Source organism: Pteropus alecto, unplaced genomic scaffold (assembly GCF_000325575.1).
Source record: "Pteropus alecto unplaced genomic scaffold, ASM32557v1 scaffold7, whole genome shotgun sequence".
Taxonomy (NCBI): domain Eukaryota; kingdom Metazoa; phylum Chordata; class Mammalia; order Chiroptera; family Pteropodidae; genus Pteropus; species Pteropus alecto.
In genome coordinates, this window is record NW_006494614.1 from 37,680,834 (window position 1) to 37,696,301 (window position 15,468).

At 38.1% G+C, this 15,468-nt stretch overlaps 1 protein-coding gene across 2 annotated transcripts in view; it reads left to right on the top strand.

Annotated features, from left to right (window-relative positions):
* Positions 1 to 15,468, top strand: part of TNFRSF21 (TNF receptor superfamily member 21) — a 65,848-nt gene that overhangs the window by 35,467 nt on the left and 14,913 nt on the right. Inside the window, exon 4 of one of the 2 annotated variants that reach the window (XM_006926473.3) lies at positions 9,317 to 9,582. In XM_006926473.3, coding sequence (XP_006926535.1) covers positions 9,317 to 9,582 — 266 coding nt within the window. The remainder of the gene's footprint in view (positions 1 to 9,316; positions 9,583 to 15,468) is intronic. The other variant, XM_025042681.1, reaches the window with a different exon arrangement.

Genomic DNA, 15,468 nt, shown 5'->3' on the forward strand with positions numbered 1-15,468 from the left:
CAGTAATGCCATTGCCAGCAGACAGGACCTTTCAGTTTAACCTCTTAGGATGTTTGAGGATTATAAAGCACACAGAATTGTCCCCGGAGAAGAGCCTCTTACTGCTATAGCCTGAAAAGCATTGTCTCCTGCAGAGTGGCTGAAGACAAAGTGGCCGAGACAAAGTAGCTTTTGCCCTGGGGTGTCGGAGGCCGCTATCCTCCCAGGGCCCACCCACTGATGACTTCTTACTCTAGGCTTTAGAAGAAAGGTATTTATTTTTTAAATGTGTTTTTTATTCTATAATTTATCTAGCAGCCTTTGAATTTATGCTGTTTGGGATATTGAAAAATAAATCAGCATTTTCTCCACGTAAGGCTAAAATGCAAATGGAGAAAAAAACCCTTAAAAATTAGTATCTTCAGTCAACCTGGTCAGATATTATGTAAGCATATTTTGCAGAGGATGAGGAATTTCTAGAATTCTGTTGATCATTCTTCACGACTAACTGGTTGTTAACATTGCAGAGTATATACAGAAGTGTGTTGATGATATGTCGAATTTTAAAAAAATAGGTGGATTCAAGTTTATAAATTAAAAATATAACTTACCATATTTCATCAAGTCGAAGACACCATTGATTGTGAGATAAACCATGGTTTTATACACGACTAAGGGAAAAAATCCACAGCAACCAAGCTATGAAAAGGCAGTGATTAAAGTATGCATTCAGATGTCTTAGAATCAGTGAAATGTGGCAATATTTTAGCCACAATTTTGCCTCTTTTCCATAGAGTCTGACAATGCGATTCTAACTGTATTGTTCAGTTCTTGGGTTTCCTCCAGTTGGCTTATTGACAGCATTCGGCACCCTTCTTTTGTTCCTGAAACGCTTCCTCTCCTTGAGCTGCAGGGCACTGCATTCTCCTGGTTCCCCTCCCACCTCTCTGGCTGTTCTTTCTCCATCTCCTTGGCTTGTTCCTCTTCAACTCAACGTTAAGTATTAGAGAACCTTAGGGCTCAGGACTTGCTCTTCTTTTCTACTTGCTTACTCATCCTCCCTCGGTGACCCATGGCTTTAAATACCTTCTGTCTGCTGGTAATTCCCAAGTGCATGTATCCAACCTGGATCTCGTACCAGAACCCAACATTCGGATATCTTCCTGCCTGCTTGACAGACCCAGATGTCTAACAGGCACTTCACTCCTAAGAGATCTAAAACCGAATCCCAAACCATACCTCCACGTCAATTTCCCATTGCAGAAAGTGGCTCCTCCAGTCTTCTGGTTGCTCAAGCCAAAACCTTAGAGTTATCCTTGACTCTTTTCTTCCTTTCTCACCCCACATTTGACCCACTAGCAAATCCAATCAGCTCTACCTTCATAATATACACAGCTCTTGACCGTTTCCTGTCATTTCCACTTTCACCACTCTGGCCCAAGACACCATAACCTCCCTCCTGGATCACTGCTGTGGCCTCTGACTAGTTGCTCCACTTCTGCCTGTGCCCCTTGGGTTTATTCTTGACAGAACTGCCAGAATGGTCCTTTTCAAATGTAGTCAGATCATGTCATTCCTCTGCTGAAAATCTCCAGTGACTTTTCGTTGTGCTCAGAGTAGCAGCCTTAAAGGACTTCTGCGATCTGTGCGCCCCTCCCTGCTGTTTGTCTCTCAGCCTGACTCCTACTGCTCTCCCCGTGGCTCACTGGCTCCAGCCTCCTTGCTCCTCCATGTTCTTGCCAACATCCTTCTGTCCTTCTCACCTGCTATTCCCTCTGCCTGGATATCCCTTCCCTCAGATATCTGCATGGCTTGCTCCCTTACCTCCTTTAGCTCTCCTTTTGCTCTTGGTTGAAATGTTCGACCTAGTGAGGCCTTCTCTTAAATAAGGGGGAGAAGGCCCCTTTTCTAAAATTGCAGCCCTGCCCCTTCCAGCCCCATTTCCCTGCTCTATTTTTCTCCTTAGCACTCCTTACTAACTAACACTCTAAATACTTTGTTACTTATTTAATTTATTCTTCTCACATTCCCAAGTAGAATGTAGGCTTCACAAGGAAAGGATTTTGTTTTACTTTGTTCACTGCCATAGCCCCAGTGCCTAGAATAGTGTCTGGTGTAAAGTAAGTGCTCAATACATTTTTGTTGAATGAATAAATGAACAGCTTCAAATACAGACTAAGACGAAGAGGAAGGGGGCATTTTTAATTTTGCGGTTTTTGTTTTCCTCTGTGAAATGAAACAAAAGATTATTAGTTTGACACATAGCATCAGTGATATCTTTTCCTTCCATCTTTTTCTTTCGTCATTGGTAACCATTCTGTTCATTAACTTCATGAGACCTTTGCACAGTAAATTTTAGTAGCTCCTGAGATTCATCTGAGCTTTCAATGATTGTCCATTGAATTTTCAACAAGATAGTGATTAATTCTGCTTCAGAAATCATTTTTTGGTTTTAAAATGAAATCTAATTTTTCAAATTTTGTACCTCAACTAGCAAAGGAATATTTCTTAAATCGGGGCAAACCAAGTTCCCAGTGTTGAGAAAGCAGTTTCCTGTATGGTGCATTGGGAGTGATCCCTGTTGATATACCATTTTTTAACCATCCTATTATATACTGGTTACTACAAAACACATGTACATGTGGGATTGTTGCTTTTATGAGCACTGACTCTGTTATCAGGCCAGACAGACAATTGCCTAAATGGCTTATCTCTACAGGATTTTGATGCTGTGGGAGAATCCAGGAGCATTTTGTTTCTTGTGAGATCTGGTTTCTGACGTGCACACAGTGGGCCGCCCTCAATGAGAAGAGGGCACCGGCAGAGGGAGAGGTGATTGCATAAGAATTGGGGTCCTATGCCAGGTAGCTTGGGTTCTACTCATTGGTGACCACACGATGGGCCTTCCTTGTCATTATTATCGAGACTGGAAATCTTGCAGGGACACATGGCAAGCATGTGATGGCATGTGGCTGCTTAAGTACTCAACGGCTTGTTACAGAGGCTAATAAGATGGTAAATGATGGGGAGGGTTGACAAAAAAGGCTCTCATTCATTTATTCATTCAAAGATATTTATTGTACTCCTATCATGTGCCAGGCTCTGGGAGGTGCTGGGGATAACAGTAATCAAAGCAGATGGGGCTTTGGTCAGAATTTGGTCAGAAAAGGCATCTCTGAGGACATGACCATTGTATAGGGAAGAACATTCATTCTAGGAATGCTAAAGCCAGGCTTTTGTTCAACTTTCTGAACTTGGCCTACATTGTTCTGTACATAGGTTGTATATGTTGGGCTCATCCTTGCCCTCGTATCTGTAATTTGTAAGCCTGATGTCATAGCACATGCTAATGAAGAGCATGTGTGCCAGAGGTGGTGGGGGTCAAGGTGGTGGTAGAAAGGAAGTAGTACTGAGCTCATGTGTCTTGTTTTCCACCCACGTATGTGTCTCAGGAGGCTGCTGTGCGTGTGTGGAGAAACCAGCACAAGGATAACTGTGGAGTCATCTGTTCTGGGAGTTGTGCATTAATTACTTCCATGGGAATTTTCTCATTATTTGTCCCTCTACCTCTCTTTCTAGAAGAATAATGAGAACTGACATTACATTTAACAAGTACAGGAGATGCAATGAGAATGCTTGAAACTTTTAAATGATGAGAATTTGGTGCCATGAAAAAGCTTATAAATATATCCATCTCTTCCGTGCACCATTTCTGTGTGAAGCCCAGTTGTACAGTGTGAAACTCAGAGTGCTGTGCTGTGGGTTACAGAGAGCCTTTGTTTCTGCTGGCTCTGTCATCACTGCCCTTCACACCTTGTGCAGGGAAGGCTTTCATATGGCTTCTTAATGATGGCACTCATTTCAGGTATTTATCTCCAAAAGAAAAGAGTTTTAATACCTTCTCCGATTATACAAGTTCAGGTTTTTATAAAAAGAGGACCCTTTTTTGCATACTGCATTTCACATTGAGCTTAAAAATAAAAGAGCCTCAAATTAGGGTTGTAACCCAGATACTGTCTAACTCAGGCTTTTATAATGCACTGGAAAATGCCATTTCTTCTGTAACAACCCAGTTGATTGTAACACATGCTCCTCTACTTGAGTTCCCTCACAGCGAATCTGGGCAGTGTCAGTGGTGCGTACCCTTGCGATGGCCTGCATGCGGCAGGGACAGCAGCATCATTTTTCCTTTCACAGTTGTCTTTCTGTGGATGATGCCACTCCTGTGCATTGGTGCCCCTTCTGACACATACTAGTGATGTTCTGAAAAGCGCAGGAAGCCAGGATTGTTCAGCACCTATAATCCTCACTGTTCAGCCCCTATAATCCTGGTGCTAAAACATTTGTCTATGCTGAACTCCTCTCACCTTTTCGGTACATTGCCCCAGTGATACTGGTCCATACGGTAGTGGAGGGGAGAGAGAAAGGAGAACCAATGTGCACTGAGGTGCCGTGCTTGATGGTTTTAATTCGTGATCGCATAAATCTCTTTACCCACCATATGAAATAAGAGGTGGTCTTTTCATTTTACTGATGTGGACGCTGAAATCTTAGAGGTCATCATTTGCCCAAGGTCATGGAGTTCGAAACCGTATTTTGTGATTGCAGAATTCATGATCTTTCCACTACTTGCACCTTAAAACTCATAAACCATTTACCTAGGGCCAGGGCCACCTTCACACATATCATTCCTGGCAGGTACGGACGTTAGTTTATAGGGCTTGACTCCTTTGGTGACTTATTTAGAAACTTTAGCCATTCTTGGAGCTCCAAAACCTGACATAAGAAAAGCAAAGTTAAGCTCCATGCCTCTGTCTTTCCATGCTTCAGTAGGTTGAAGTCTGTGTTGTATTTCAGCCTAAGGAAAAAGAGACTTAGCATAACATTCAGCTAACAATTCACATCAATTCAACACATAGTGACTGTCTCCAGTCTAGATGAAAATTCTTAGAACTCCGTTGACACATGACCAAGCAGATCGTTGGTCTCTATTTCATTTATTATCATTTCACACTGAGGTTAATAATTGGAGTGAAACTTTCATTGTTTGTGTGTGTGTATTTTCTTTTAACAAAATGCTTTTCTAAATTTTTATGCCGTTTGATAGTCCAGATCCCTTTAAAATGTTATAGTTCCAGGAATTGGTGAACTACAGCACATGCCATGTTCAGCTCACTAGTAGTTTTTGAAATAAAGTTTGAATCAGAACACAGCCATACTCATTTGTATTGTCTAAGGCAGCTTCCATGTTACAGCAGAATTAAACTGCAGCAGAGATCATGGTTCTCAAAGCCTTAAAAATTTACTGTTGCCCTTTACAGAAAGTTCACTGACTTCCTTTTTTTAAGGGTAACAGTTTTCAAATAAATAAATAAATACATACATACATACATACATACATACATACATACATGCATACATACATACATAAACAAACTTGCTAGCCTCAGAGAAAACTTTCCCAGCATCTGCTTGGTCAGTAATAACAGGCCAGGAAGAAGCACACACACCATGGCCAACCCTGAGTGCATTCCTATGTAGACTAGATGGCCATGCCCTAAGAACGTAATTCCAACAAATAATAATAATAATTAATAATAATGCTTCTGTACTACACTGTGTTCCCTATTAACCATGATAGAGATACCACTAACTAACTGGGTGACCTTGAACTGGACAGCAACCTTTCTACATGAGATTCTTCATCAATAAAATGAAACTCTTAAAAAAGTTATATATATCCCACATAGTAGTACGTGTATATATAAAGTATATATAAACACATATTATACATGTGTGTATTTTATACATAAAGTTTAAAGAGAAGAATAAACATCAAATAGAGTAACAAAATAAAAAGAAGACCCATTTTCTTACCATTCAGTTTAGGAAACAGAACCTTGTGGATAGCTTTGAAGTTCCTCCTGTGCAGTAACCTATCCCCTCCCTCCTCCCAGGGATAATTATCTCAATTTGATTTAATCATCCAATTGATTTTCTCTATATTTGTATTTAGTTTTGCCTAAAACTTTTTTCTAAAGAAAGAACACTTTCAAAGCCCATCAAATTTTGTGTTTCATTGGTTTTACTACATTTCCTTGGTGATAAATTCCTTGTCTTAAAAGTTCATAAAGGCTATCACTCCAGGAACAATAACACACAGTGGCTGCTCAATAAATACTCTTGAAATATTCCACAGGTTTTTCTTTTCTCATTGGTGGTAAGGAGGGGACAAGGTGCATCAAAGTCACGGGCTAGTTCAGACTGGTCTCCCTTTTTCCTACTGGGGTTTTGTGATTATGTGCTAGGCTCACAGGCTGTTATATCCAGGAGAAGCCATTGTCTTTGCCATCTTCAGATTTATCATCTCCTTAGTGGGAAGGGGCAGTGGTATAGAACACTGCTGACTCAGGCCGGTTCACGTGAGTCGACTCTATATTTTCATAGTAAAATAATTAAGATGATTGGATAAAGAAGTTATAGTTCACATATACAATGGAATATTATTCAGCCATTAAAAAAAGTGAAATCCTACCATTTGCAATGACATGGATGGACCTAGAGGTTCTTATGCTGAGTGAAATTACTCAGACGGAGAAATATAAATACATGATTTCACTTATATGTGGAATCTAATGAACAAAAGGAACAAACTAATCAAAGACTGACTCACCAATATAGAGGACAGTTTGGTGATAGACAAAGGGATTGGAGGGTCGGGGGTCTGAGAGAATGCGGTGAAGGGTTAAAGAAGTAGAAATTAATAGTTGATAGATGGTCACGGGGATGGGGAGCACGGCATAGAGATTGCGGTTAGCATTAATATATTGGCTAGGTGGAAAACCAGATGAGAGAAGAAGCAATTAGGGGGGTCATTTTATAAACCATATAAATGTCTAACCAATGTACTGTATACTTGAAACTAATAAAAAAAAAATTGGTTGAAGAATTAAGATGAAACCTGACTTGTAGGCCTTAAATTAGCTTCCAGTCAATTTTAGTTGAAAGAAAATCTCATTGTATCTGTTCTTCGTGTTTTTTTTTCTTTATTTTGTGGCTGAAAAAAAGTATAAATACTAAGTTTTGGAAGAAAGAGCTGTTGTTAAGCTTAAGCCTTTTCAACTCTGTAATTACTCTATAAAGCCTGTGTATTTGCATCAGAAATGCATTTAGTCTTAAGTTATAGTACGTAGTATATGAAACATTTATAATGATGGGGTACTTCCAAAAATAAATCCACTCTATAGAAAATGTTAATCAGCTCATCCCCAGGGACCAAAGTGAGTATCTCCATTGTACAAATGAGGAAACGGACATGACAGTTAGTGGTTTGCCCAAAGCCACACTGTCACTGGCATTATGAAGATTTAAGCAATGGACCGACATACAAGAAAACACAGGCATGTTTTCATGTAAGACACTGCGGACCTTAGTCAAATTGACCTAAATTAAGATACAGGGACTAACAAGCTTTTTGGTGTTTGGCACAATCTACCATGCCAACCACCAAGAGCTTTTTTTGTCCTCAAAGTTACCTGCGGGGTTTTAAGTAAGACATGGGTTTTTGAGAAGTTTGTTTGGTTGAAATCAAAAGCTCTGTATACATGGCTAAACATTGCTATGAAAACGGAAAAGTGACTGGTTCAAGTGTATCTTCACTGCCAAAGAAAATAGTGTGAGAAGTACAGTAATGTCTCAATTTGTGGCATTCTACTTTTACAGTTGACAAGAAAGCAGCCTCTACTCCAACTTATTTTTTGAAAACCATTTTCAGAGGTTTGATTCAGGGTGTGTATGCAGCTTCCTAAATCATTTGCCTCGATCGGATTGCATGGCAGAGTAAGGATTTATATTGAGGAACCACAAGTGCTCCATTTTCAAAAAAACTTCTGGAATGAGTATTGCTCTTTTCTTAGGCAAAAATTGATAGGTCCATATATAAATATTCCCCTAACAACTGATTGGAGCAAAAAAGTTTTTTTTTTTTCCCTTGATTAATGTCTAGTTAATTGAAAAATTCATTTAACCGTAACGGGAAGCTCCTCTTTATTGTCTTTTTATCCTTTCTTCACTAAGGGATCATGGCCCTATTTTGTGTATTGAGTAGTAAATGTTTTTAAGACATTGTTAACTGTAACTCAGCATCAGGGCATGTGAATGTGGCCTCATTGGAAGACATGGTATTGACTCAGAGGACTCACCTACCTGATGTGGTAAACTACCAGGGCCCTTACCCTGAGTTTCGATACACACGTCATGTACATAAATTTGGGCAAAGCCAATGTGTTATTTCAGAGAGAAATTACAAGAGAGGAAGACACCAAAACATGCTACTCAGGGAAAGCTGCATCTCACAGACGGTTGGTGCCAGGTGTCCATCTTGAGTATGCAGACTCTGAAATTTGGTTTTGGCATTTCACCTTGTATTCATTAGATTTGGGGACTGTAGAACCACACTGATTTATAAGCTAGAATGACGATATATAACATTATCTGCTTAATTGGGCTTATTGTCCAAGCCACCTACCTACCTTTGTAATATTAGGCAAATTACATAACTTTTCTAAGTTTTTTTTTTTTCTTGTGCAACTAAAATGTTAATGCTTTATAAAATTGTCCAATGAGCTAATGCCTTACTATAATGCCTGGAAGATAATAGCTATTGTTATTCAGTGTCATTTTGGCTGTTGTCTTTATTATAACTGTGCAAGTCAATTTAGGAGACTGAATAATAGATCAGAAAATTGCCTCTTGAGCATAAATTAGAGCACAAGAAGCCAGAAATTCTTAAAGAATGCCTCCATTGGGCTGAAAGAGCTGGGTATGTCATCAGTTGACATAATGGATACCCTTGCCAGAATCTGACACCCTTTACCCGGATAGTGCTGGATGAACTCCACTGCAGTTTTAATGTGGTTTATCTTTTTCTAGATTTTATTAAGTCACCACTTTTTTAGTCTGGGAGCCTCTATTTTATTTGGTTCCAGTTTTTATTTTATTTTTTTATTTTTTATTTTTTTTTAGCAGTAACAGAGGAATCAGTCATTCTGATTCCTTTGTTTGGGTTTGGCTTTAAACATCTTTTAAAGGGTAATTTATTATACTTTCAGGATTGCTGCTTCTTCTAGTTTCACATTCAGAAAGTGAAATTTGCAGGAGAGTACCTAACTAGTCCCCAAGATGGGTTGCATGTGCCAAGTTCATATAGAAGACAATGCATTCTTCTGATGTATGACAATAAGCATTGTTTGAGTTCATTGAAACAGAGTGGCTTTATATAAAGACTTTCCCTCACATGTTTGTGTTTGTTTTTTATTTTATTTTGTCTCTGGAATAGGTATTGACATACTGAAGCTTGTTGCCGCCCAAGTGGGAAGCCAGTGGAAGGATATCTATCAGTTTCTGTGCAATGCCAGTGAAAGGGAGGTGGCCGCTTTCTCCAACGGGTACACAGCGGACCACGAGCGAGCCTACGCAGCTCTGCAGCACTGGACCATCCGGGGGCCCGAGGCCAGCCTTGCGCAGTTAATCAGCGCTCTGCGCCAGCACCGGCGCAATGATGTAGTGGAGAAGATTCGTGGACTGATGGAAGATACCGCCCAGGTAATAAACCCCGGGTCGTCAGTCTTTCTTACTAATCTTTTGGTTCCTGTGCTTTCAATTTCATCAGGTATATGAAATAAGGAAAACTAACTGGTATTTGGTGTTTAGGTTTACACACACGCGCGCGCACACACCCCTTTGGGCGGTGGTTCTCAGTGGTTGTCCGTTAGAATCATCTAGACAACTTTACAAAAATTCTGATACTTGGACCCCACTGTAGAACAATCAGATCAGAATCTATGGGAAGGACTAAGGATAATATTTGTCAAAGACCTCCAAGTGCTTCTAATGTGCAAAGTTAAGTCTTTGGGTTAGGTCCTAACATCAGATTGTGCAGCCTGATCTACTCCACGTAGCCATGAGGGAAAACTTTTTTTTTTCTTCCCTATATCCTCTCCTCTCCAGAGGATGTTTTCTGTGATGTGGCTTAGGAAGGCTCCATCTTAACCCCTGAACATGCTGGTGAGGGTGGGAGCAGTTAATTGATCCTCCTCCTTGGGCTTGCTCCATCCCTGCATGGGATGGGAACTGAGAGGACCCAGGAGTGTGATTTATTTATAGTCTATTCAGTGAGCCCTGGCTTTGGAGTCGGACAGCACTAGATTTGAATCCTGGCTCTGACACTTATTAGCTGGGTGACCAAGGGTAAATTACTTCAATTTTCTCTGCTTGTTATCTCATTTGTAAACCAACTTTATTTTATGGGGTTAATTAAGACTAGAAATAAAGTCTACAAAACGCCTGACACCTTGGATGTATTCTCCAAGTGGTAGTTAAAACCGTGGTGTGATTCATTATACTTAGCCTTTCCTTAATCATAAGGTGCTTCCCTGAAAGGTCATGTAAGTACAAATTTTGGTATTAAATCATATTCCTCATAGACTTTGATGAGGAACATACTCCCAAAGTAAAAAAAAAAAAAAATTGCTGACACTGAAACTTGATAAAACTCCTAAAAATTAAAAAGGCCGCTCTGCCTGTGTTCTTTTCTAGTGGTCTAAACTCTACCTGAAAGAACTAGGGAGAGTTTTCACCTATCAACTCTAATTCGCTATTTTTCTGCACCAAATTTTATATATTGAGGGACTCAGTTTTACATATTTAAGAAGTCCAAATGCTGTTGTCTTTTTATACCAACAGTGTAGTGTTCCTAAACAGTCATCAGGTGGATCTTTTATCTAAGTGACTGGATAAAAATTTATAGGTGCTAGTTGACTCTGAAGTTGATCCTTAAAACTCTTGACATATTTTTAACTTCTTTGAAATGTGAAATTTCAGAAAAAGTATTTACTAATAGACATCGCAAGTATTTACTAATAGACATTCAAAAGCACGCACCAGTATCCTGTGACCCTTTGAGAAACAATCTAAGCAATTATGGTTCACAACTAAAACTAGGCTTTAAATAGTTGGATTTGGAGAAAGGAAAGGGAGATGTTTAACCTCCAATTAAGTAAAATGGTGGCAGTTTGAAAAAAAGGAGTCCAGAGGGAAATGTTATTATGTTTCCTTCGAGTGCTGGCTTTCCTTGGAGAGGTCTGGTAGAGCAAGCAGCAGCCTTGAGGAGGGATTTAAATTCTTAAAAATAAGTCACTAGATCTTCTTCATGATGCCTACAAGGAAGATAAAATGATGCTATGTTAAGATTTGGTTAAATGCGATATTTGATTAGGTAGAAAGATGATCATGTTTTGTTAAGGGAAAAAGAGGTTACTGAACTGTGTTTTGTATTTCTCATTAGAAAAAGCAAATATAAGCATGGGGAAAGATAAACATAGGAAATCAAAAAAAGCATAGATGTTAATATTATGTTATTAAATCTAGGTAGTAGAATTAGAAGTGATTTTCCTTTTTATCATTTTCTATAATGAAAACATTACTTTTGTGATTTAAAATATCTTTTTAAATGACAAAGCTGAAAGGGTGGAAGAAAGGATAGGGCTTCGTTTTACTGTGCTAAATTGAGAGAGGGAACCATCCTCATTTTAATTTAGGGAGAGCAGTGATTCGTGTGACAATCCATTCTTCCTTATTAGGGCTAAGTGAGGTTTGTGATGTTGGGTCAGATTTGCCAAAAACTTACTTAAACTTACTTCATTTTTGGTTTCTGCATATCCATCTCACTTCTCTGTGTACACTCAGCAATCACTTAGAATTTAGATCTAGTCTTTGGGATATTTTTTGGGGAAGATGGTAGTTATGGTGATAGGGTATTGACTATAACAGATGACTTTTTGTTTCTCTGATGTTTCCATTGAGTTCCATAAATGTTTATTGAGCACCTGCTTTATTCCAGGCACTGTCATAGCTGCTGGGAACAGTGGCCAAAAGTCTCCATGGAGGAGACCAAATATCAAGGAGAATGATTCATAACAAAAATCACTGCGTCAGTGAATAAGAAAAAAACACCTGCGAGTGCCAAACTCTTGTACTGTTTAGTTCTTTCCTTGCTCTATCTACTCTATAATACAAAAGGATTATAATATCTATTTTTTGTTTTTTATTTTTTAAGAAACAGTGGCATCAAAGCATCTTACAACTTTCTCTTTGGTGCTAGTGTAGCCTTTGTGTTACGATGGAGGCTGAGAAGGCAATATTAAGCTTCTTGTTCCATGTTTTAATAATAATGTCCATCATTGTCTAGCAAAATTCTGGACCCAGCTCTGACTCGAATAGCCAACAAATATGGATTTCTGGTTGTCGGCTTTTACTAATCACACAGTATGTAACTGTATGTTCATTGTTTATCTCTGAGATTTGTTGAGTCAAACAAGAGAATCAGAATGCAGGGGGCATAATTGAGACTCATTCTCCCATCTTACAATGGATTCGTATTATTTGTGTATTGTGGTACTGCTGGGGATTAGAGACTTTGCCCCAGGAGTTAATGGACTCTTAATGTGTAAAAATGACTGTGTGTGTTTAAAATGGTTAATGTTTTTTCTTATTTATGAGTCAGAGAGCACCTATTTCATGTTCCATTCAAAGGATTAGCCCTTTTTGTGCCTTTTACTTAACCTCTGTCAAGAACAGCTAGTCCATTATTAACCATAGTGGCCTGTTTGCCATTTTTTAATTGAATGCATTCGGTCTGACTTCTTTTTATTTTATTTTATGCATTAAAAATTATATAGTAAAATTCACTTTTTGATGTGTTCTTTGAGTTCTTTAAGATAATATTTTTAGAGCAATTTTAGGTTTAAAACAACATTGAGAGGGAGATACAGATTTTTCCCAATACCCCCTGCTTCCACAGATGCATAGCCTCACTTGTTATCAATATTACTCACCAGAATGGGATATTTTTACCAAGGATGAACCTACGATGACACATCATAATCATCCAAAGTCAATGATCATTTACCTTAGGGTTCAAACTTGGTGTTGTGTATTCTATGGGTTTGGACAAATGTCTAATTACATATATTAATCATTATAATATCATATAGAGTATTTTCACTGCCCTAAAAATTCTCTATATTCTGCCTATTTATCTCTTTCCTTTTACCCCACCTACCACCCCCAAGCAACCACTAATGTTTTTATTGTCTCCATAGTTTAACCTTTTTTTCAGAATCTCATATAGTTGGAATCATACAATATATATAGCCTTTTCAGATTGCCTTCTTTCATTTAGTAATATACATGTAAGTTTCCTTCATGTCTTTTCATGACTTGATAACTTATTTGTTTCTAGCGCTGAATATTTCATTGTCCAGATATACCGCAGTTTATTTATCCATTCACCCACTTGACTCTTTATTTGAAGTATGAGCTGTATTTTTTAGTACTCATTTCTTTCAAGTTCAACATCTAAACTGAAATCAGTTTTCCAGAATCATATCTATTGTTCTCTTCCAGGGCATGAGCATTTGGAAGAAGCAGCAAAGCAGTAGGACAATAGTTGGTAGTTACTGGTACTTGGCCAAAGCTATTTAAAAACCAAACGAAACAAAAACCTAATACAGCATTCCAAATTTTATGTTATCTTTTTTCCCCATTCTTTTGATTTTTTTCCCGTAGCTTAATTTAAAGAAGTCTTTTGTAAGTAGCTTATATTCGAGGTTTTTAAAAAATATAGTGTGACAGTTTTTGTCATTTAGTTAGGGAATTTCAGTGTGATTTTATTTTTCTTTACTCAAATATCTAGGTTTAAGACTACCATCTTATTATTTGTTTTATATTTGCCCTGTTCTCTTTTTTTCCCTCTCTTTTTGTCTTCTTTTGGATCAATCAAATATTTTTTATTATTCCATTTTTCTTCTTCTATTAGCTTGTTAGTTACACATTTTTAACTTTACTCTTAATGGATACCATGAAGATTACAACATGCACACTTACATTATGAGAATCATTTTATAGATGTGCAGTTTTTACTGTTTCCAAACAATACAATAGCCATAGAAGACTTTAGTCCTATTTATTCTTCTCTTGCATTGTGTTTTTTGTTGTCATGAATTTTAATACTATGTGTTTCTTAACCCCCGAAAGGCATAATTATTACGGTTTTTCATGGTCAGGATTTATGTAGATTTACCTACAGATAAATGTTTTCGGTTGTTCTTCATTTCTTTCTGCAGCTTCAACTTCTACCCGAGGTCATTTTTCTTTGGCCTAAAGAATACTTACTGTAAATTTCCAGCAGTAAACTCCATTTTTCTTTGTCTGGAAAATGCCCACTTAATAAATAATAGCATTATTTACCCTTTGTTTTTGAAGGATAGCTGGAAAATAGAATTTAAGCTTTATTTCCTTTCAGTACTTCATGCTTAGTTTTACATTTCCCCTGTTAACAGCAAAAGAGATGTTGGGATTTTATTTTTAAATCTATATTACATAACAAATGATGTGCGCAATATTATACCACGTGCTTTGGACAAATGTAAAGATGAGTAAAGAAGACAAAGTCAGTGCCATCAAGGAAGCTTACAGTTGAATGGAAGAAGCATATAATGTAATATAGGGGAGTAAATCCACAAGAGTGGGAGGAGGGAAGTGCTGGATGTACTACTAATCAGCCATTAAGGCTGCAAATCGGAACATCAGTGTAGAGGTATGTGCCGGTGTAAATTCCTGTCCTGGCAGCATCTCACTTTGGGGACATTATGGTTAATTACTTGGCCTCGTTGCCTCAGTTTTTTCCTGAGAAGATGGGAACGCCATTAGTGCTTGTCCTCATGAGCCATTATGAGAATTATGTGTGCCCCACAGTCAGTCAGCACTTAGTGAATATGTACTATTAATAGTTGCAATTATTCTCATGCTCTTGAAGCAAGAGAGATGGAAGAATGTTCCTAACTAGCTTCAGCTCATACACATAATAGATACTTTCAATCCCAAACACTGAGAGTTACTACTTAAAGTAGACTGCCTTCCAATTCCAAGACTGCTTAAAGTGGACGGTGGAGCACAAAAGTTATATCTGGGTTCAGAGCCCAAGAACTGGAAATTCCAGCTAATTGTAAATATTTATTCCTTACTGCCTGAGCAAATGGTCCTAGGCTGGCAGGGATGTTTTCTTTAGTGAAGAAATAAAAGTGGTGGTATGTGTGGAGATAATGATCTGCTCTCTGAATGGCTATCAGAAAAAAGGGAAACAATTGAAGAACTGAATTTCTAGGTTTCTTTTTATGTTTCTTTTCTCTTTTTTCCCCCTAAAGACTTTGTATATTTAGATAGGCTTAACCAGTCGAACTTTTCCCCACCCCACTCTCTACCCCACCTTGAAGGGGTAGACTTGTTTTTCTCAATAGGATATCCTGGGCAAACGATTTCATTAATTCAGATTTTTCTATTTAAAATGGGAATTCAAGTGGTTATCAGAGTTAAATGAGGTGTAGTAGCTTGTTAAACTGTAAGATGTAAAAGAAGTGAGATATTAAAGTG